This window comes from Vanessa cardui, chromosome 29 (genome assembly GCF_905220365.1).
Source record: "Vanessa cardui chromosome 29, ilVanCard2.1, whole genome shotgun sequence".
Taxonomy (NCBI): Eukaryota; Metazoa; Arthropoda; class Insecta; order Lepidoptera; family Nymphalidae; genus Vanessa; species Vanessa cardui.
This window is the reverse complement of record NC_061151.1, coordinates 2,524,963-2,550,011: the sequence shown is the minus strand read 5'-3', so window position 1 is coordinate 2,550,011 and position 25,049 is coordinate 2,524,963. Positions and strand designations below refer to the sequence as shown.

Below are 25,049 nucleotides of genomic sequence, written 5' to 3'. Positions count from 1 at the left end.
GTGAAAAATAGCGTCCCAATTTTTTTTAAATAAACTTAATTAAATAAAAATCGGCAGATGTTTATAACTTCAAAACAATTGGATTTATGTTATTTAAATATTTCAGCATCCAGCATTTCCAGCATAATACAAATTCACCGAGTTTCACCTAAAATCGAGTTTAGTTTGTAGTTATATTAATAAATAAATAAAATATAATTTTATATTGACATGAAATAATATGAGAAAAATATTACAATAGTTACAGTTCATTTTGAAATAACAACAATAATAACATTTTTTTTCTCGAGAAGCCATTTATTACAAACACCAATTTATAATATTCTATGCAACTGTCATTGTATTGTCATATGTCAATTTTATTTGCATATTTGTGTTCGTTGAAGTGCATGGCGTCGGTGTAGATTCTTTATTTTATTTTATATTTAATTAAATAAAATGTATTTTTAACTTCAGTTCAACCCATAATAGTGCTTATATAATAATTTCACTTCTATTAGATTAGTTGTAGTATTATTTACTTTTGTATAATTGACAATAACATATTACCGACATGACGGCGGATGAAAGCGCAGAGATCGTAAGTTTTTTTGTACACCTGATACTATATACTTTATTGTACTGTAGATATTTAGTGGTATATTTGAAATGTGGATACAATACCAAAATAAACGTTTTACTGATTTGTATTAAATTTAAAGCTACCACCGGCTTAGATTACAGATTCTACCAAGAATTATCATTCGAAATAAATTCAATTTACATAAAATATCCTTTCTGAAAGTTAACAAGTATAAGCTGCACGCTAGGATTTTTATTAATTAATGTTTTTTAAAAAATTATCTCGACATATGAATTGGTAAAGGAAAAATATGTGCGTGGTTTTATCATACTGATAATATGTTAAATGCTTTAACAGGACTGGGGAAATGAAAGGTTAATCCGCGCTCACCGAGCAGTGGAAGCCAATGTATATGACGTGGATTCCTGGTCCCTCTTGATCCGAGAAGCCCAAACTAGGCCTATAAATGAAGTACGGTCAATGTACGAGAAGCTCATCACGGCTTTTCCAACTACTGGCCGTTATTGGAAAATATACATAGAACAGGAGGTTAGTATGAAGTATACTTGAAAAAATAGTGATGTATCCATTTAACATAAAATTTATCCTGGATGAAACATCCCAGTCATGAAGGGGTACATCAGACTAGATGCATTTTTTAGTAATGTCTTAAACTAGTGTTGCCAGATATATTCCAACAATTGCATGCATAGAATTCAGCACAATATACATTTATTGAGTCTGACTGGCTCATTTTTATTACAGTTGTAGTTGTGACTACTTTGCCATCAGGTCGTACATTTTCCTGCCTAACTATAAAATAAAAGTTTGCATGTAGTACATGTCCCGTAAAATATAAAAGGGACTGTAGCTGAAAGCAATATCACATATATACCACATATCACAGTAGTTTTAACATCCTTAACAGGTATCTCATTATCATGGTGCCTTCAAATCCGAGATAGCCTGGTGCAACAGTAATAAGATTTTTATTACTTGTATCTAGATTAATCTTTCAGGTTCATTTTGATATACCCTTAATAAACTTCTTTCTTAATTCTGGAATCATATTTTATTCAACTGCAAAATTTAAAATTACCCTGTGGATCTCACGGCTTATTTCTTAAGTTATTTCCAGTTTAGGGAAAAATATAATATAAACAATTCTTACTAAAATTAATTTATTTGCAGATGAAGGCGAGAAATTTTGAAAAAGTTGAAAAGGTTAGTAAGATGGGTAAATTGATAGGTTGTCTGTGATAAATATAAAAAAGAGCAGGTATTATCTGCGGGGAAACAAGACTGATATAATGTATAGTTATTAGTGAAATAAATAAAGACAAACATACTATAACATCTTTTTTTTCAGCTAGGGTGTCTGTGTTCAGACATGTTGGAGGTGATTTTTTTGGCAAATAGTAAAAAAAAATGCACTCATGAGATTGTGAAGTGAAGTGAAGTGAAACTTCTGAAATGTATAGCTCTCTTTTTTATTACATCACTTCTTTCTTATGTACAGAGAAACTCTAATTAAATGTATCTGAAGTCAAATATTAAAACACATCCTAAGAAGTTTCACTTCTGTAATTATTTCACTTGTGCATTCTGTGTTATATGTGTATTGAATTCATATGTCATTATAAGAAAGATTATCTGTGTTTTTATAAATACTTACTTTTACAATTAGGGAACATTTTAATAGGTAATTATTAAAAACAAATATTTGCCTCTAAAGGTCACTTTTGACATGTATAATTATCCCTGATTAATATTTAATTACGTACATAATATATTAATATATTTTTATTTATAATGCTAAATACGTGTGAAATATATGTAGTTAGTATAGTTTTAAATATATAACCTAAAACATTGTTTAAGTCAGCTTAATTAATTTGTGTTCGATTTGAATTGTCATTGGTCGATGAAAATCGATGGCAAAAACGCGACCAATGAGCGCTCAGTATACAGCCTAGTTAACCTGACTTTGACCAATGTTTCAGAACCAATTAGGCTTGGGCGATATCCTAATTTTTTGATATCTGTTGTGTAACGGATATTATAGACGATTAAATATCGGTTTTGACATTCGATCAGATGTCGCCCTTTCTTTGTTTAGCTTTAAATTGCACAATATGTGAGAAAGAGAAAGGAATGCTATATCGAAATCGGTTCCACGATCTCTTCATCTCTTTCTCACAAATGGATTAGTGTAAAGTTAAAAAGAGATAGGGCGACTTCATGAGTTTAATGTTAGTACATTGAATACTTTGACGTATAAAACTATATTCATAGTTTTTTAGATGCGGTGAAAACGATTACTCGTTAACATCTAATCGATATCATCTGATATTCCGACTACATCCGATTTTAGATTAGTTTCGATATACCGAACACATGCCTAGAACCTATAGACGCGTCCAGTTTTAGATCATAGTTTTTGAACAATCGATTTATTTACGATTATTATCGTGATTAAAATCGGTTACAGTTACTAATAATATAAAATGTCTTAGTTAATTTAGGATTAAGTGATATAATAATTAGTAGCCTTACGCGTCTGTCTGTTTGCTAATTTAGTTATTATTACCAAAAAGGTTTTCGGGTATAATTCATTCGTAATGTGTTATCATCATTCTCCTGCCCTTATCCCAATTTTTTTTGGGGTCGGCGCAGCACGTCTTCTCCTTCCATACGTCTATCACACAATCCAACCATCGTTTCATAGGTCGTCCTCTACCTCTATATCAATCCACATCCACGCTCAAGGCCATCCTCACAATGTGTTCCTCATTCCTCTGCATAACATGCCCATACCATGAAAGCCGCCTTAACTTCTCGGCTATCGGTGTCACTTTCAAACTTCCTCTTATGTACTCATTCCTTACTTTATCGCGTTACCCCACAAATTCCTCTCAGCATTCTCATCTCAACATGCAATTGTCTTTTATTACTACCTTTTGTAGCACAACACTCTGATTCATATAGAATAAGAATAACAATGATGATAATAGTTAAGAAATATATGTTTTCTAATCAAGTAAAATAAACAAGGGTTTATGGATTACTTTTACTTGAAGTACAGGAGATAAGTCAATTAAGGGCCTTAGAGTTACCGACTGAACCCCGCGATACAGCATAAATGAATATTTTATACTGAAGATCCAGAGACCACTTTTGAGTTTAAAAAATTGAAGTGTAACTGTTATGCTAATTTCTTTAACGTTTCTCAAAAACACTCATATAATATTTCCCTTATATATTGATATTTAAATGTGGTGCCCATAACTTTGACAGGTTGGTTTCTCTAGGACAGATATAAAAATTATTTAGTTTGCAAACTGTACGAAAAAGGTTGTGAAACGTGGATATAAAATATCTTGGCTCGTTATTTGAAACTCGTATTGGTTTTCCAAGAAAAGCCATGATATAAAACTAGTACGTACAATATAAAAATTGTGTTACTGCGAAAAATACCGAGGCCCTACTGTTTTTATTAACGAGATAACATTTCCCCACCTCCTGAGTCACGTATATAAACTTTCAAAAGTTATCACCAACCACCTAACGATGTGTAGAGTTCTAGCATTCAGGGTGAAATCAGCTCGTTGATTAAACAGAAAGATCAAAGAGCACAATCATATGGTTTTTTGTGATTAGTAAGAAAACCCTTGACTTTAAAACTTGGATAGCTATATCTATTGTAAACCTAAAAATATGACATAGTTATCGATATGTCTGTATACCGTCGCTATAACGACTCCAAATCCAGGACTGACGAGAATTTTATATTCACCAATGTGTTTCAATACGTTGGACTACCCTGAGTATAGATTCTAATATAAATATATGTCATAATTACAGAAATGTTGGTCAACAACAAGTCGAGTTATGTCGGTCTCGGTATAAATCTTGAAAATAACGTTGATCTGGCCACAGAATTTTCAAACGGCGTAATTCCAGAACCAGTATACATCAAAGTAAAAACTGTTGATTTCGTCTTAGGAAATATCTGGTTCATATGAATCTCAGTAGGAATGACTTGGGGGCCGTAAGAATATTGTCTGTTTAGGCAAACAAATATGTGGCAACGTTTGTCACCTCTTTAGGTTGCCTATATGGCAATATTTGGAGTTTTATATGCGAGCTACGTGCCATATAAACATACTTTTTTGAAATTTGGACACTGCTTGCGCAAATAGTCCACTAAATCAAGCTCAGAGTGTCTTTTAAGGACATAATCTGATCACCTGATTCCGAAAGTAATGACTTATTAAATTGAAGAACCGATGGCCATTACACCAGACTAATTAGTCAGGTAAACGGATGTCCTGCAAGACTCGATTGATACAAGCCAATAATTTTTGGCGCACTATAGAATGGCGCCAAGCCCAGAACTGGACGACGATTGATAATTACATTGATATTAAATTGAATAAAGTTTAAAAGATAAAGAGATATTTCTTGATGTCTTTAAAAAATATTCTCCAATTTTGACCAGATAAATAGGTATTAGGCCAGAAAAGAACATTTCCGTGATTTCTTTGACAAAAACTAAAAATGTTTTACTTTATTGTAAAGCAACAGCGAAATTAATTGGATTAAGTTCAAACTTTCTCTCCATAGAAGAGGAGACCTCCGATCATCCCTTGCCAAACCAGTTCATCCCCCAAAACCTTCAAATCTGAGCTCATTGAGCTTGAGTTCTAATCAACACATTCTTCTCCAGACATCATAAAGAATAAAATACAGAAAATATAATATAAACCATACCTAATCAAGTCCATAATCTCGTCTGTCCCGTTCAATCTCCATCATGTCTTCTCCATCCGAGACATTTCACAGAGTTTTTTTCTAAAGACTTTTCTTTTATTTAAGAAACTGAATATTTATCAAAAAAACCCAGTATCTATCCATATTTATGCCGTTTCGTATTGTTTCTAAAAATAAAATGGTAAAAAAGGCATATTATTCGATACAAGATTTTGTAGGTGATAAAAAAGCTTGGAATTAATACCTGTTGACTTCCAGGCAGGATACATTACATACATATATAATTTTATTTAACTAATATGATTGTATTTTTAAATTTTGAAAAAGAGTAACTACTGAGTTTCTTGCCGGTTCTTCTCGGTAGAATCTACTTTCCGAACCGGTGGTAGCTTCCCTTAATTGTTAAATGACGATTCAAAAGTGCTTATAAAAGCCCACTTGCAAAAAGTTTATTTTGATTTTGATTTTATTTATCTATTTTTTCTTTCATCCGTAGCCTGATCCGTAAGTAGCCAAGCCAATGGTGGTTTGCAAATATTGCCTCGTATGTTCAACTGAGCTGGTTGTAATGAAAGTCAGTAATTATTAAAATTACGAGAATTTTAACATATAATAAAATAGAACAATTGTAAATAATCACCCTCAACTAAATTAAGAAATTTGAGTGACTTTCGTAATCATTAAAAATTAATTTGATTGTTGAATTAAATGCACTTTTCTCATAACCCTCCGTGCCTGACCAGTTGTTTCAGAGGTGCCTCATGAAGATCCTGAATATTGAACTGTGGAGGCTGTACCTGAATTATGTGAAAGAAACAAAATGCATGTTACCAACTTACAAGTACGTATATCTCTTTACATTATCAATTTAATATTATTTATCATTAGACATCATACATATATTTGTATTGCCTATTCCAAGCAAGAGAGGGCAAGAGTCGAAAAGACTAAACATTTATTAATTCAAGCATTTAGATTTGTTAATAAATATCACATTTTACAGTTGATAACTATTTCTTAGACATAACAAACATGTTATATAATGCGTTAGATCTGATATTTAACCGTTTAACTTGGTGGTAGGGATATTTGCAATTCTGTCTGGGTAGGTACCACCCACTTTTCAACCACCAAACAGGTTTGAAGAGTGAGTGAGACAGTGTAAAAAGCACAAGATATAGGACATCTTCCCAAGGTTGGTGGCCATTGGCGATGTAAGGAATAAAGCACAATTGTCTATGGATGTTGGTGACCACATACCTTCAAATGGTCCATTTACTCGTCCACCAACATGCCATAAAAAACTGATTTCCTTTTGTAATGATTGTGATTTTGAGACGGTGACGGTAATATTTATATTTGCGTAATTGTTACAGGGAGAAAATGGCTCAGGCATACGACTTCGCGCTGGATAAAATAGGCTTAGATATACATGCGTATCCCATATGGAACGATTATGTTACGTTCTTGAAATCGGTCGACGCTGTCGGATCATACGCTGAGAATCAGAAGATATCTGCTGTTAGGAAGGTAAATTTATGAATCCTCTTTATTAAGGTCAGGTGATAGTTATGGTGTCTTCTTGACTGACTCACTATAAAATATCTAGGGAGTCTAACAATCTGCATATATAATAGTTTACAAGAGTGTGTTCTATCGTAAGTGCAATTTCTATTCCCCCATTATCATGATAAGACATGACGAGAAAGACTTAAGGTGCAGACCTAACACCTTTACGTATTTTCTTAGGCAATTGCAATTTAAACAATATGGCCAGCTATTGTAAATATATTGATGGCATTAACCTACCTTTAACCATTAACCATGGACATTACACCTTAGTTCCCAAAGTTAGTGGGTGGGTGTAAGGTGGGTGTAATATTTTTTATAGCGCCACTGTCTATGGGCTATGGTGGCCACTTACAATCTTGTGGCCCATATGTTCGTCCGCAAACCTATCACATAAAAGAAAAAATACCTAATAAATATATCTTGGCAATTTTATAAGCTACCTTCTAATTGTGACATAATAAGCATAGTTGGAAAATGCCTCCAGACTAATTATGAAACCTCTTTAATTAAATCAACTTTTAAGACCGATGATGATCTTCATGATAATCCTCATATTATTTAAATTCTTCTATTTAACAAAATGAAAGCGGTTTTGCTTCTCTATTAACTGATGTAAGGCCAGTATAACTTCAATTGCATATATGTTTATAACCTCTATGTACAGTCGGGGTAAGAAAAGGTTCGTCACCGTCAAGATCTATTTTCGTGTGCTCAGTGTGGGCGATAATCTGCTTTACCGATCGAGAATGACATATTGCATCGCAATGATTTGATTTTTAGATTCAAAAGGTAATAAGAGTTTAAGACTCGATAAAGGAATTCATTTGAAAACTGACGAAGGTTTTCTTACTCTGACTGTACACGATTCAATAAGGGTGTTTTTTATTTGTTGTAAATCGTTTTTAGGTCTACCAAAGGGCCGTGATAACACCAATAATTGGAATTGAAACATTATGGAAGGATTACATAGCTTTCGAACAGGGCATCAATACAATAATCGGTAAGATGTTATCATAGTCGGGTGTTGGCTTATACTCGCGGATGCTGAGAGGGCCTGGCATTCAACAGATTTAGAGGAATATTATACGGTATCAGTATTGTTGTGTTCCGGTTTGAAGGGTGAGTGAGCCAGTGTAACTACAGGCACAAGGGACATGACATCTTAGTTCCCAAGGTTGGTGGCACATTGACGATGTAAGGAATAGTTAATATTTCTTACAGCGTTAGTCTATGGGTGATGGTGACCGCTTACAATCAGGTGGCCCATATGCTAGTCCGCCAACCTATACCTAAAAAAAAAACACATCACGAAAAGAACTTAAAATATCTTCGTTCGATATAGAAGAATTACTTGTTGATTGTCAATATAATTTCAGTGGAATTCCTTCGTCAGATTTTGTATTTTACAAATCTATTTAATATTATATATGTGAAAGTTACTCTGTTTATCTGTCGCTCTTTCATTACCAAACCGCTAGCCCGAATTTGATGAAATTTGTTTTGAAGCAAACTTGAACTATAAGAAAGAACATAGGCTACTTTTTTGCCTAACACATGACAACCAATCGCTAAAACGCCAAACCCCAATGACTAGTTATACATATAGAAATGACACAACACGTTTTATTTTAAACTTTAAATAGATTTACATATTCAATGTTTCTAGCTGAACGTATGGCCATGGAAAGATCCAGAGAGTACATGAACGCAAGACGGGTGGCCAAAGAATTGGAGACTGTCACACGAGGCCTGAACCGAAACATGCCCGCCACCCCGCCCAATGTCGACAGGGAGGAGATGAAGCAGGTTTGTCCCATGATAATGAACACTTACAGGATTTTGGTGTTTAAGTCTTCACTAGAGTCGAGATGGCCCAGTGGTTAGAACGCGTGCATCTTAACCGATGATTGCGGGTTCAAACCCAGGCAGGCACCGCTGTTTCATGTGCTTAATTTGTCTTTATAATTCATCTCGTGCTCAGCGGTGAAGGAAAACATCGTGAGGAAACCTGCATGTGACAAATTTCATAGAAATTCTGCCACATGTGTATACCACTAACCCGCATTGGAACATCGTGGTGGAATATGTTCCAAACCTTCTCCTCAAACGGAGAGGAGGCCTTTAGCCCAGCAGTGGGAATTTACAGGCTGTTATTGGTAGACCTTGTTCGGTACCATCCGATCACCACATACTTTACCGCCAGTAAATAACAATAAACATTGGACACCATCACATACATTACTCTGATCCCAATGTAAGTAGCTAAAGCACTTGTGTTATGGAAAATCAAAAGTAACGACGGTACCACAAGCCCAGACCCAAGACAACATAGAATACTAATGAGCTTTTTCTACATCGACTCGGCCGGGAATCGAAGTGGTACCTCAGAGTGGCGTACCCATGAAAACCGGTGTACGCACTTTTCGTCCATAAGGCAAAAGGGACATAAGTAATGAACTTTAATTCCCAAGGTTGTTCGTGCGTTGGTGATGTAAGGAATGTTTTTTCTTTTTTCGGTTTCAATGTATGTGGTCACCATTTACCGTCTATTGCCACCGTCTACCTATCAATACCATGATGTTTTTCCTAGGTGGAACTTTGGAAGAAATACATAACCTGGGAGCGTTCGAACCCCCTCCGTTCCGAGGACACAGCGCTCGTGGCGCGGCGAGTGATGTTCGCCATCGAGCAGTGTCTGCTGTGCCTGGCCCACCACCCCGACGTGTGGCACCAGGCAGCGCAGTTCCTGGACCACTCCGCCAAGCTTTTGCAGGAAAAAGGGGTAAGATTGCAAATGCCTCAAGATTCTTTCCCGCAAACTTTGATCTTGTATTTCATAGTACTTGCCTTTCATCATTGTTTGGACTTAATATTGTTAGCTATATTAATATTGTAAATGTGAAGATCTGTCTTTCACGACTAAACCGCTGAACCGAATTTGATGAAATTTGGTATGAAGCAATTATTGCGGGTTCAAACCCAGGCAAGCACCGCTGTTTCATGTGCTTAATTTGTCTTTATAATTCATCTCGTGCTCAGCGGTGAAGGAAAACATCGTGAGGAAACCTGCATGTGACAAATTTCATAGAAATTCTGCCACATGTGTATTCCACCAACCTGCACTGGAACAGCGTGGTTGAATATGTTTCAAAAACCTTCTCCTCAAAGCGAGAGGAGGCCTTTAGCCCAGCAGTAAGAATTTACAGGCTGTTGTTGTTGTTGTATATGACAACCAACACCCTAAAACGCGGCCGAAGATGCGGGCAACTACTAGTTAAAAATAAATTACAGATATAATTCTATCATAATGTGTAGCTATCGGAGAAGATTGTAGTTATTATATAAGTTACTTTTCATTTATTACAATATGAGCCCATTTAAAGGAATTACAAATATTCCTATTTACCCCACCTAATAAGTTCTGCTAGGAGTAGGGATGACAATAGGCTATTTGACAGGTTTTTAAAATCCATTTTATATTATTTAGTAGAAGTTAAGGAACTCAGTAAAAGTTGTGTTTTTTATTTCTAGTAAATATTTGCCGAAAAATATCATATTAAAAATTCCATATTTAAATAACGCGCGAAAACGCTGCTTGGACAATATGTCGCTGCAGTGGGGTCGGTGACGTCACTTTCCTGTATTTTAACCTGTGGTACATATAGTAGAAAAGCAAAGTTTACAAGAAAGTGACTTCATCGCAAGCCCAGCCAATCGGGAGCGTTTTGTGTCACGTGACAAATATTTGAGAAAATGCATAAGTATTATTTTCAACTTACGTTAGTAAATAACCATCTTTAAACTCATAATATACAGTGATTATAATAATTCACAATTTATTTTTCGCATTGTCAAATAGCGTATTCACTGAGAAATCACGATCGACTGCGACATTTTTAGGCTTTTCTTTTGAGGGTCGATTATAGTTCACACAATAATGACCCTTCTGCTATTGGCATAAGGACTCGAATGCGGCGCGGCTGTTCTCGGACGAAGCGGCCGCGGTGTACGAGCGCGCCACAAGCGGCCCGCTAAAGCACTCCACGCTGTTGCACTTCGCGCACGCCGACTACGAGGAGAGCCGTCTGCACTACAACAAGGTACGCTGAACCCTGACACCACAGGGCTAGCTTTGCCAAAGGGGTCTTGATCTTTGGCCAATAGATTCCGACGAGTATGTAGTCAAAGTATCAAACTACAGTTATCATACTAATGATTGATAACTTACTGGTATATGGGTATATTCCGACGAGTATGCAGTCAAATGTGTCAAACTACAGTAATCATACTAATGATTGATAACTTACTGGTATATGGGTAGATTCCGACGAGTATGCAGTCAAATGTGTCAAACTACAGTAATCATACTAATGATTGATAACTTACTGGTATATGGGTAGATTCCGACGAGTATGCAGTCAAATGTGTCAAACTACAGTAATCATACTAATGATTGATAACTTACTGGTATATGGGTAGATTCCGGCGAGTATGTAGTCAAATGTGTCAAACTACAGTAATCATACTAATGATTGATAACTTACTGGTATTAGGGTAAATAATTGATAGACTAATTTGTATGAGGTAAAAAATTTGTTCGATTTAATTTGTAATTTGCGCCTCCAAGCTTTTCTTTTGTAGTTCTAGGGTATCCGGAACTTGGGCAAGTATAAATTGAAGAAAGTAAACGACTTAAATTAAATTAAAATCACGACAAAATAGTTATTGAAGATTCCGTGTGAATTAAAAGAGTAACAAGATTTATTTTAGAGGGAAGGGATGGGAAGAACACCTAGGGGAATAACTCTCTATCCTCATGTGATGATTACTGCCAGTTCAGTCTACTAAGAGACGCGTAAAGAAATATCGTTAAAATATATTTTCTCAATCGAAAAAAACAAAAAAATAAATACAATTATAAAATAATACAATAATTACTTGGTGGTAGGGCTTAGTGCAAGCCCGTCTGGATAGGTCTACCCACTCATCAGTTATTCTACCGCCAAATAACAGTGCTCAGTATTAATGTGTTCGGGTTTTAAGGGTGAGTGAGCCAGTGTAACTACAGGCACAAGGGACATAACAAATTAATATTTGTTACAGCGTCATTGTCTGTGGGTAATGGTGACCACTTACCATCAGGTGGCCCAAAAAAAAACAATTAAATTGGTCTAAGAAATGCCTCTAACTCGGCAATTATGACATAACCTGGAGAAGGGAATTTGTGACATGTGCATCCCCATACAAAACCCCATCATATCAGAAACAAGATCCAAGCCATCCTTATAAGAGTATGCTTACCCAACAGCGTTGATATTTTTGTAAGATATTCATGATTCCTTCTCACCAGGTACACCAAGTGTACACCCGCTACTTAGACATGGAGGATACGGAACCCACGCTCGCCTATGTGCAGTACATGAAGTTCGCAAGGCGCGCCGAGGGGATCAAGTCTGCCAGGACCGTCTTCAAGCGCGCCAGGGAGGACCCCAGGTAAGGTCACGGACCTACATAGGATAACAATAATAATAATAATATTCTTTATTGTACACCAAGACAAGTATAACACACAGGAAATAAATATAAGAAAATAAAGCATGGCACAAAAGTCGGCCTTATCGCTGAAAAGCGATCTCTTCCAGGCAACCTTGGGGCAGAGAAAATGGTCTATTAAAGGCATAGGTGTCAGTTTTTATAAATGGAATATTCAATATACATACATAAGAGTATATTTGTGCATACAAAAATAAATAGATACATATACACAGGCAAACATACATATATAATCAATAAATATTCGGATAGTAAAACATTTAATTAAAATTATGTTATGTACTAGAAATTCGTCCAAACCCGTCTGGGTAATAAGAGGCGAAATGGCCCAGTGGTTAGAACACATGCATCTTAACCTATCTGCTAATATCTGTTGTCTTCCAGGCAGGATATAATCTAAATAATTGTATTTAACTAACATGACTTTGTATTTTTAATTTTTTTTGTTTGTCTTATGTATTATATAAATAAACAATTGAATATGAGATGAAATAGCCAGGAAGCGATTCAGGCTGTATAATACAAGTTGCTCATATAAAGGTATCTTATTCCAAGGTCGCGCTACCACGTGTTCGTGGCCGCCGCCCTGATGGAATACTACTGCTCCAAGGACAAGAATATCGCGTTCCGTATCTTCGAGCTAGGCCTCAAGAAGTTTTCCCACATACCGGAGTACGTCCTGTGCTACATAGACTACCTTTCGCATCTCAACGGTGAGTTATTTCGTACTACCGACACGGCCCGGCTTCGCACGGGTGCTTTATATGTGATGTATAACTCAAGTACTTCACTTGGTGGTAGGGCTTTGTGCAAGCCCGTCTGGGTAGGTACCACCCACTCATCAGTTATTCTGCCGCCAAATAACAGTACTCAGTATTGTTGTGTTCCGGTTTGAAGGGTGAGTGAGCCAGTGTGACTGCAGGCACAAGGGACGTAGCATCTTAGTTCCCAAGGTTGGTGGCACATTGACGATGTAAGGAATAGTTAATATTTCTTACAGCGTCATTGTCTATGGGCGATGGTGACCACTTACCATCAGGTGGCCCATATGCTCGTCCGCCAACCTATACCATAAAAAAACGTGTAAAATGTCATCATAGTTTTTTCGTGAAAAAGTAACAAAGATACATATATCCATCCTCACAAACTTTCGCATTCGTAATATTAGTACGATCTGCGTGCGTCTATGTTTGAGTGCGTACTTGTGTATGTGTGCATGCGTGCGTACGTGTGTTAGTATGTATTAGTTAAGGCTACTGTCAATTGTAGGGCTTCGTAAAATAACAGGAGATGTTGAAGATTTCATGATATATTTGTGACTTTCAAAGCATAAATCATATTGTTTCTTTGATTTACTAAGTTTTTATTACAAACTTTTAACTACCATGAATGTATGCCCTGAATATACAGGATTGTATATCAATCAACGGCTTTACGTTTCGTCCCACCGCTGGGCAGAAGCTTCAAAACTGTGGTGCTTCCCAAATATAATTAATTTTAATTAATTATGATTTTCTTTTGCCAGAGGACAACAATACTAGAGTTTTGTTCGAAAGAGTGCTCTCCTCTGGAAGCCTTAAGCCGGAGAGCTCAGTGGATATTTGGAATCGATTCCTGGAGTTCGAATCCAATATCGGCGACTTGGTGAGCATAGTCAAGGTTGAGAAACGTCGACAAGCCGTGCTCGAGAAGGTAAATATTAATTAATAGATATTAAATTAATGTTCTTAGATTACAAAAACAACAACAACCTGTAAATTCCCACTGCTGGGCTAAAGGCCTCCTCTCCCTTTGAGGAGAAGATTTGGAACATATTCCACCACGCTGCTCCAATGTGAGTTGTGGAATACACATGTGGCAGAATTTCTATGAAATTTGTCACATGCAGGTTTCCTCACGATTTTTTCCTTCACCGCTGAGCACGAGACGAATTATAAAGACAAATTAAGCACATGAATCAGCGGTGCTTGCCTGGGTTTGAACCCGCAATGATCGGCTAAGACGCACGATTTCTAACCAATGGGCCATTTTTAGATTAAAATCGATATATTCATAATGATTTATTTTTATAATTTTTTAATCTGTGGTCATAAACGAGTTGTCTTAATGAAATATACAGCTTTTTTGTATAAACTCATATATGTTATAAGACATGTATCCTTATAAAAATATATGGTAAGGCTTTGTGTGAGTTTATCTGGATTGGTACCACCCATAATATATCCTACCGTCCAACGACAATACTTGTTATTGTTGTGTTCCAGTTTGCCAGTATAACAAGCTGGTGCCGCAGTGTTTAAAAGTTTTTTCTCGGCTTCAATATCTAGGAAGTGGTGACCATTTACCATCATGAGTGGTCACTTGTTATTAAGAAAAGCTCCGCAGCTTATCCAACTTTAAATGAAAACTATTGATATAAAAAGCGTCACAAAATCTCAGGCATAGTTTTGCACAGATAACATTTTCTTAACTAAAAAAAGGATAAAATAAAGTAACAGCCTGTAAATTTCCCACTGCTGGGCTAATGGCCTCCTCTCTCATTTAGGAGAGGGCTTGGAACATATTCCACCACGCTGTTCCAATGCGGGTTGGTGGAATGCACATGTGTCAGAATTTCAATGAAATTAGACACATGCAGGTTTCCTCACGATGTTTTCCTTCACCGCTGAACACGAGATGAATTATAAACACAAATTAAGCACATATATACAGCGGTGCTTGCCTGGGTTTGAACCCGAAATCATCGGTTAAGACGCACGAGTTCTAACCACTGGGCCATCTCGGTTCTCGGTTTTCTTAACTATTTCTCATTCATCCACCAGATCAAGGAGTTCGAAGGCAAGGAGACGGCTCAACTGGTGGACCGCTACAAGTTCCTAGATCTGTATCCCTGCAGCATCGCTGAGCTCAAGTCCATAGGATACACGGAAGTATGTATATATCATTTTAAAAGATAAACTCATTTGTAAATCAGTCAAAACACAACTATAGTCTGTTCGCGTTAAGAATGCAGTGAGTTGTCATTGTTTACCGGCATGACTCCGCCCCCTTTGACCAATCAAATCTTTTCAAATTACAAAGTCAAGTTCACATTTAATTAATTATTAACTGATATTTTTATAATTTAAATTTTGTTCATTTATATATTTATATTTAATTTATTCAAGCTGTACACGTAATAATTAATGTAACCAATAGCTACTAGATGACGTTATGGCAAAATATGTAAATTTCTACATCGCGATGGCAAGATTCGCAAACGATTGTATATAGTGTTAAGAATTTTGTTGATTAAACACCCCGATTCGATTTCTTACTTTAATGTGTATTTTTTAAATTCATTATACTTAGTCTTTAAAACAAATATAATTTGTTGGAATTTCAACACAAATATGCATACACCTTCACCCTGCTGTTAAAAAAGATTTGATGGTCAGGGGGCGGAGTAAAGCCGGTAAACAATGACAACTCACTGCATTCTTAACGCGAACAAACTATAAGTATAGTACGACACAACTTAGATGTTAATACATCTAAAATCGGTAAAATTGGTGTATTGGTGTATCCCAAATTATCAATATTTATTTCTCATGTGAATATGATCTTTACACAAACGTAATAACTTGTAATATCATATGACCTAATATATTCATCAATTTGACACGTCGATTTACATGCACTCGCTGTCTCGGATCGAACTAACGTGAGAATCTATAGCGACGAATAGCATCGAATGGCCGCGATAGGGGGTTGTTTCTATTGGTTGTGTAAATCGGCAGTTTTATTGAATTTGCCGATGCTACATCTAAGTTGTGTCGTACTATAAACTATATAATTAGGTTCAGGCCCGCCGCTAGCTGTTTTGTCGCCCGCGTGCAATACCTATTATGCCGCCCTTTTTTTCGCTGCAAAAACGCATACCACTATTCCTCCACATGAGGTGGGGGCGGGGTGTATACCTGCTAAAAAACCAATGTTAGCGACCCACTCTGTATTTTTGGAGGATGTTACGAAATCTTTTGTGCATACTACCGTGACGTCCGGTAGTATGCACAAATGGTAGGCTCACCTCTGCGGAGTTCCACTCCCTAGGGAGTTCTCAGGGTACAGAAACCCTTAACCCCGGGACACTTATGGCGGGAGGCGAAGACATCCATAGCGAAGACCCCTTCTACTGGTCTTCTTCGGCAAAGCGGGTCAGCAGCACTGTTCCCACGGTCCCGTAAGATAAGAACCTTGTTACGAGCATTAAGGGAGTCCAACCAAATAGGTGTATTTTCCGTCCAAGTACAGAATCAGCAAACAAATCCCATATCATTGCATCAAGGTGTGAGACGAGGGGACGTTATTTCCCCCAAATTGTTTACTAATTCAATGGAGGATATGTTCAAGACGCTGAACTGGAAAGGACATGGCATCAACATCAATGGCGAATACATCTCTCACTTGAGATTTGCAGACGCTTGCTGATTCTTCTATGCGTATCGGCCTACGGATGAACTTGGATAAAACCAAGGTCATGTTCAATGAACATGTTCTACCGGATCCGATTGCGATATACGGTACCGTCCTCGAAATTGTTCAAAAATATATCTACCATGGGCAGACTTTGCGATTAGGTAGAAACAACCTTGAGGACGAGGTGAATAGAAGAATTTAGCTGGGTTGGGCAGCGTTTGGAAACTTACGTCGAATCTTTACATCGTCGATCCCACAGTGCCTTAAGACGAAAGTCTTCAACCAGTGCGTCCTACCCGTCATGACATACGGAGCCGAAACGTGGAAACTCACGGCAAGGCCGGTCCACCAGTTTAAAGTCGCTCAGCGTGCTATGGCAAGGGCTATGGTCGGCGTTTCTCTGCGGGATCGCATCAGAAGAAATGAGGCGACCCGCCAGAGAACCAAAGTCATCGACATAGCCCACCGGAATCCGGATTAATAAGCTGAAGTGGCAGTGGGCGGGCCATATTTGACGCAGAACCGATAACCGTTGGGGAAAACGTGTTCTAGAGTGGAGACCGCGTCTCGGCAAACGTAGTGTAGGACGTCCTCGGGCACGGTGGAGTGACGACTTACGCAAGACGGCTGGTAGGAGCTAGATGCGAGGAGCCCAAGAACGATCTCAGTGGCGTGCAATTGGAGAGGACGGGACATATCCAGCAGTGACCGGAAATGGGCTGGATTGCATTAGATTTATTTATTTACAATAAATAAAAAATACAATGCCATAGAGCGCACGCAGGCAAGGTTTTTGGTTTAGGAGGTCCTCCTACGTTGGCATTAATGAGCTTTAAGCTGAGTTGGACAAAATGTTGCACGAAGCTCCATCCAGGATGGAGCCATCGGGACACCCATCCCGCGAGGTCGGTGCCCGCAGGAGCCAGTCAAACCAACTTCAAACGCCGGACAAGTCGTCCATCGCTCCCTCCCATTGGATCACCTGATCCTGGAGGTATGCCCCAACGGCCTTCTGAGATAGGAAGGCAACTCGTGATATCGAAATGGTCCTATGGTCTCGAAAGGAAGACGGCGAGCTTGAAGTCTAGCGAATATCTGCTGATGTTAAGTAAAAATATAAAGTATAAAACGCCAAAGTGTATAAATGTAAAATATAAAAAAGGCATGGGCCTATGAGCCCGTGAATGCCGTAAAAAAAGAAAGTAAGACTATTGAAGTCGTTCGCCACGTCCGGTGATACCGTTAGGACTACGTTCCCTTGGACCACCGCCTCCATTGTCCGGGTCTTCAGGGTGTTTTAGGGCATCGATGGTTGAATGACCCGCCCTTTTCCCCGGAAATAGCTCCCCGATCAGTCGCAGGAGCTCTGGCGGTAGTTATTCCGTAACAGGAGCGCCGTATATTCGGAGCTTCCATCGCAAACAACGATAGGGGCGCCCCTTTGCTCTCTGTTTACTTAACGCCTTTTCTAACTCTTTTTTCAACTGACGATATGCAGCCCGCAGGTGTACCTCTAAGTTTGCGTTGAGCACGTTGCGCCTGCGACAGCGAACGTATGCCCTCCGCGCCCGGTTTAACGGTGCCCGTAGCTCTGCTATTTCGAGCGACCACCAATATAACTTACGGCGTGATATCCTTCAAGCCGCCCTACGACAACGCGCTACTACAAGTAACGGATACCTAATCTACCAATTGATAAGGAAGCTTAAAGGGGATTCTCCTAATTTCGACAGTATTGTTTTTCATAGGATAGCAGACGACGGACTTTTAACTTTATTGAGTGCGATATTTTTCGATGCTTTGAATAATTTGTTTTACTTAAGGATTTGTGGGAATTATAATAATGACTTGAATAAGGTACGTGATGTATTGCTCAATTTGCCGCCCCCTGGACGTGCCGCCCGCGTGCGGTGCACGCGTCGCACCCCCGCTTACGGCGGCCCTGATTAGGTTGAATCAATAAACAATTGATTATACAGATATTAAGTAAATAAAGTACAAAGTTATTATATTAATTTTGTATGAAAACTGTGTATATGTAATTTATTCACTGGTGTACAATAAAGAGTATTTTGATTTGATTTTATGATTTATGTATTTACTATCGACCCGCCCGGCTTCGCAAGGGTGCAATATACAATTTAAGCGCAAAATTAAGATACTTTAAAGCTTCTAAAATATTATTCTCTAGTAAATTGAGCACGTAACACATGTAATAACAAATATAAACCTTCCTTTTGAATCAATGTATTAAAAAATCGCATCAAAATCCGTTGCGCAATCTTAAAGATCTAAGCATACATAGCAAGAGACAGGGGTAAGCGTCTTTGTTTTATACTATGTAGTTTTAATTAACCATAAGAGGAAAGAAGTTAAATAAGCAACATTTGACAGAAAATTCACGCGATATCATTGGTCGAGAGCTTGATTAGTCTATGATATTCATAATGGGTTCGCGAAAAGACACTTGATGATATGCCTGTGGCGAATGCACAATGCGTCTAAACGCAGCACAAATATCACCTGATCAACTACGTCATTGATTAGGTGACGTTGCAGTGGTCTGATGTATGTCGTCACACGTATGGATACACCCCTTCGGCAATTCAAATCGTTTATAAAAAATACATTGGTAAAAAAGCCGTATTATTCGATACAAGATTTTGTAGATGATAAAAAAGCGTGGAATTAATATCTGTTGACTTCCACGCAGGATATATTAATTTAAATAATTGTATTAACTAACATGACTGTATTTTTTTTAAATATTGAAAAAGAGTAACTACTGAGTTTCTTGCCGGTTCTTCTCGACAGAATCTACTTTCCGAACCGGTGGTAGCTTCACCTAATTGTTAAATGACGATTCAAAAGTGCTTGTAAAAGCCCACTTGAATAAACTATATTTTGATTTTGATGATTTTGATAAAATGGTCGCATGCGCATCTATTTTCCTCGCAGTGACGTCACACGCTTGACCACACCCCTATCAAGATGGCCCCATGCATAGGAGGAGGTCCCAAAAGTGGCAAGCACGCATGGTGGTCATTGTGAGCGGGGAATGCCTATATAAGCGCTGTTGTTGTTGTTTATTTCAAATTAATTATTTCAATTATTTTTACTATACGATCTAATGTAAACACTGTTGACGTGTCACAATAAATAATTCTTAAAGTCTGCCGGTTTTTAATTGGTGGTTAAGCTACGACTCTCTTCATGCCCTACCTACATAGGGCATATCATTATACAGGATATAAGTTTTAATAATAATTAATTCCCCAACAACACTAATGTTGTTTTATTACCCAGGTGGCGTCTATGTCAAACAAGTCGTGGGCGCTGGGCGGCCCTCTGGCGGGGATTTCGCCGGAACTTGCGGCCGTCATTCTCGGACAGAAGTATGTATTTTATATATGTTAATATATTTATTGTAGTTCTTAAAATAATCAACATACAACAACAGCCTGTTAAAATAAATTTCCCACTGCTGGGCTAAAGTGTCCTTTCCCTTTGAAGAGTAGGTTTTGAACTGCTCCAATGCGGTGGAAAGAACATGTGGCAGATTTTCTATGAAATTAGACACATGTTTACCTTCACCGCAGAGCAAGAGATGAATTATTAACACAAATTGAGCAAATGAATATTCTGTGGTGCTCGTTGTTTGAACCCGCAATCATCAGTTAAGATGCACGCGTTCTAACCACTGGGCAATCTCGGCTTATAATTAACATATTTATCTTTATCCTATGTAAGATTTAAGGTAATTTACCTACAATATAGGTAAATATAGCAAAATCATAATTCTAAAGATTATTTTTGAATGAAGGAAATTTTAATTTCGAGTTCTAAAATACTTTACTTGCCCATGGTTGACTGGTGAGAACCAACTATTAATTATTATATAAGAATTTTAAAACGAGTCCTTTTTTTACCATTTGAGTGTATAATGTTCTTGTAATTGGCGTGTTGCATCCTCTTAGTATATCTTTATTAGAGGATAAATGACCTAGGGAACTATTTATAGTCTAATAAAGATATACATAAAAATTAAACCATTCTTTATTCCTTCCCAGAGACAACGATCCCAATAAGGACATAGCGAGACCGGATACGAATCAAATGATCCCGTACAAGCCGAAATCGAACCCTCTCCCAGGGGAACACCCCATACCGGGTAAGTGGTACAGATAAGGTTGATAAAACAATTACAAACCATGAAAAAAAAACAGTGTTTTTGTTAAATCAGGGAATAGGAGTAAATTGTCTATGGGAGATACTTGTTATTTTGATCAATATAAAGTATATATTATATTTGACAGTACCACAGGATGCTACGTATGAATGAAATTCCGCAGACATTTTTAACACTTGCCGTTTCGCAAATTCATATCGTTTATAAAAAATACATTGGTAAAAAAAGCATATTCTTCGATACAAGATTTTATAGATGATAAAAAAGCGTGGAGTTAATACCTGTCGACTTCCAAGCAGGATATATTAATTTAAATAATTGTATTAACTAACATGACTTTGTATTTTTTAAATGTTAAAAAAGAGTAACTACTGAGTTTCTTGCTAGTTCTTCTAGGTAGAGTCTACTTTCCGAACCGGTGGTAGCTTCACTTGTAAAATGACGATTCAAAAGTGCTTGTAAAAGCCTACTTGAATAAAGTTTATTTTGATTTGATTTGACGGTGTCAGATAAATCTTAAACTATTTATGAATATTGAAATTTCTTGTATTTCATTGTAGATATTGAAGTATTAGTTATCGAAGAGGTTCGAGTTAATAGAGATTGCAACACACTTACTACTTTACCATATCATAGCTAAGTCCTGAGGCTAAAGCTTCCGGTATTTTTGGGGCTCCCCAAATTCTATGTCATAATATGTATATGTATTCCCCCAGGTGGTGCGTTCCCGCTGCCGTCCAGTGCAGCGTTTCTGTGCACTCTTATGCCGCCTCCGTCCAGTTTCAGAGGACCCTTCGTGGCGGTCGACAGACTCATGCAGCTCTTCAACAGGATCTCTCTACCTGATAAACGTGAGTGAACATCTTGATCTTTTGTTAATATGTTCACCTATCTCCTGGTCTGTTAAATCAATGTCAGGATACCTACATGTGTTAGGTAAATTTCCGCAATATGGTAACCTCCAAATGTTCTCTTTAACTTCATCTTAACCGATGATTGCGGTTTCAAACCCAGGTGGGCACCACTGAATATTCATGTGCTTAATTTGTGTTTATAATTAATCTCGTGCTCGGCGGTGAAGGAAAACATCATGAGGAAACCTCCATGTGACAAATTTCATAGAAGTTCTGTCACATGTGTATTCCATCAACTCTGGAATATGTTCCAAATCTTCTCCTCAAAGGGAGAGGGGCCTAAACCCAGCAGTGGGAAATTTACAGGCTGTTGTAGTTTGTGCTCGTCTTAAAAACATGATGAAGCCTTGTTTTGTGGGTGTTTTAAACTTGTATAAGTTGTTTGGCCTCATAACGCCATTGATGTGGGTTTTTGAGGTTTATTTGTTAATGTATATGACGTGACCGCAGCTCCGGCCCCGAGCCAGGAGAACGGCTGCGACACGAAGCTTTTCGACCTGGCGCGCTCTGTGCACTGGATCGTGGACGACGACGGTCTGGCCGCCGTCTCCAGCAAGGTACCGTCCACCACCTATAAACTCCACGACGGTCGCTAGTACATAGGATTTCCGATCGGGTGGTCAGGTTCTTTTCCAAGGTCATACCAAAGATTTTGGCACTAAACTTGTAGGAAGTCCACTTATAAACTGTATGACTGTCGCTCGTACGATTTCAGATGGTCAGGTTCGTTTCCATACTAATGAAAGTTTTTGGCTATATAGTTCTAAAAATATGTCATATTTATTGATAGACAAAGTAATTGTCTGCAGCGTTACCTTTTATTTATGTACGCCAAAAGGCTGTGTCCGGGATCTACTCGACAATAATGAATACCTTAATAATGTGAAAGACAAAGTAAATTAGTTTTGCGCTCGTTTACTGCTTATTTAAGTAAAATAGAATACTATTAATAGACTTGTCTTGGCACAGCCTTTTGAATAGAAGTTGCTTTCGTTTATATACAAAAAAAAAGTTTTGACGTTTTGAATTTTTATTTATTAGCTCTGTTATGCTAATATAGTACATTTATTTTAATATCCAATGTTCCAATGACAACTTCTTTGAGTACGCCATGTTTAGCGAATCCGGAATGAACATAATATTATTCAAGATATTAATACCAAAGCTTATTATTTTTCTATGATTGGAATAACTTGTATGTTTGTATCGTCACGGTAGCATGCGTAAGCGATCCCGTGTCGTCCGCCGAAAGACGGAGGGGGTACCGCTGGTATTTTAGTCCAGGGCTCCGGGGAGTACGCCCCCCTCCCCACTTTCCATCACGTAGGGGATCAACGCGTTTTTCCAGCGAGAAAAAAAAGTTGTATGTTTAAGGCTCGCGCAAACTATAGCCGCGGCGGGTCTCAAAGCATCGCATTGCAAAATTGCGCCAAAGCATATAGCAGACGCATCGGGACCCAATATCTTATAATCAGTCAGGTTTTGGCAATCGAAGAAGATGGATAGTTCTGACGAAGAGCTTTTTTTTTTAATATGTTGTTTTATGATTCCGCCTTTCTCTTGCCATATTATTCCTTCTCTGTACATCGTCATATTTGGGATGTTGTAGGTCGTACAATTCCTTGTACTGTTCTACTAAAGAAAATAATAAACTTTAGTACTATAAAAAAATACCTGAATAAATATTGTTGATGATTCGGTTTCTGTTTTATCAATTATTTTTATTAATTAATTATGGTAATTCGCGAACTAATTTCGTCGAAATGTTGCGTCTGCTAACGCACACTGAGACGGGCCGCATTGCAACGCATAACATCGCCGTAAAAATTCGCTAGTGATACGCCAATGCGTTGCGATGCGGCCCGTTGCGGCCAGCCTGAGGTGTGCGATAGCCCATACAAAATGTATGAAACTGATGTTAACACTTGTGGGTTTTCAGAAATAAAACACTTAACACACTCTCAATTTTATATACTCGTGCAGCGTAACGTTATACAGGTATATTTTGAAAAAACAGAATGGCGTCTCTATTGGCGCGTCCTATCTCATTTAATAAAATAGTCGGAAGTCAGTTGACGAACTAGTGAGGTTAAATTATTGTTAATTTAATAAACATGACGAATAACGTAATTATAAATAAGACATTATAATAATAATAATAAAGTATAGGTAAATAAATCAGGATATAATATATTATTGAGAGTTGTTATTATATGCCTCCTCAGCTGGGTGCCTATGTTCCACTTGTTAACACTGATTCAGGAGATTTTTTGTTATGCGTTGCGGCCCGCCTTAGTGTGCGCCTATCTTTATATACACGTTATGGTGGGTTATAATGTATTATATGACGGCAGGTTCGTCGAAGGAAAATAGGCGAAGACTCGGACGACGACGAGTTGGGCGTGGCGCCGCCCGTCAACGACATCTACCGCCAGCGTCAGCAAAAGAGGGTCAAGTGAACGCTGACTTGCAGAGTTATGGAAATAAACGTTTTAATACACACACTTGAGTTTTATATTGCAATTTAAATCGGAAATTTAATCGTATATCTAATTATTTTATAATCTACTATTTACCAAAATACTATTCACAAAAAAACGCAATTGCATTTAATATACAGCAGCCTGTAAATTCCCACTGCTGGGCTAAAGGCCTCCTCTCCCTTTGAGGAAAAGGTTTGCAACATATTCCACCACGCTGTTCCAATGCGGGTTGGTGGAATGCACATGTGGCAGAATTTCTTTGAAATTTGTCACATGCAGGCTTCCTCGCGATGTTTTCCTTCACCGCTGAGCACGAGATGAATTATAAAGACAAATTAAGCACATGAATCAGTGGTGCTCGCCTGGGTTTGAACCCGCAATTATCGGTTAAGATGCACGCGTTCTAACCACTGGGCCGTCTCTCATTTAATATAAATAACAAAAACATAAAACAATACATGAAATATGCAACTCAAATCTTTTTTTTTATCCTGTCTCAAATAATATGGCCGCCCGTCGCCTGTCACATATCTTCTGAAACGCTT

The 25,049-nt window shown here is 37.7% G+C and overlaps 1 protein-coding gene across 1 annotated transcript; it reads left to right on the top strand.

Annotated features, from left to right (window-relative positions):
- Positions 1-363: 363 nt before the first annotated feature.
- On the top strand, positions 364-24,530 carry LOC124541953 (protein suppressor of forked). The gene is made up of 18 exons (XM_047119891.1): positions 364-580; positions 920-1,111; positions 1,754-1,786; positions 6,079-6,176; positions 6,712-6,865; positions 7,814-7,907; positions 8,574-8,713; positions 9,498-9,689; positions 10,870-11,007; positions 12,258-12,400; positions 13,016-13,173; positions 13,986-14,152; positions 15,283-15,390; positions 20,225-20,313; positions 20,989-21,089; positions 21,824-21,958; positions 22,472-22,578; positions 24,376-24,530. The coding sequence occupies exons 1-18, from the start codon at positions 554-556 to the stop codon at positions 24,478-24,480; spliced, it is 2,181 nt and encodes a 726-aa protein (XP_046975847.1). The 5' UTR covers positions 364-553; the 3' UTR covers positions 24,481-24,530.
- The last annotated feature ends 519 nt before the right edge of the window (positions 24,531-25,049 follow it).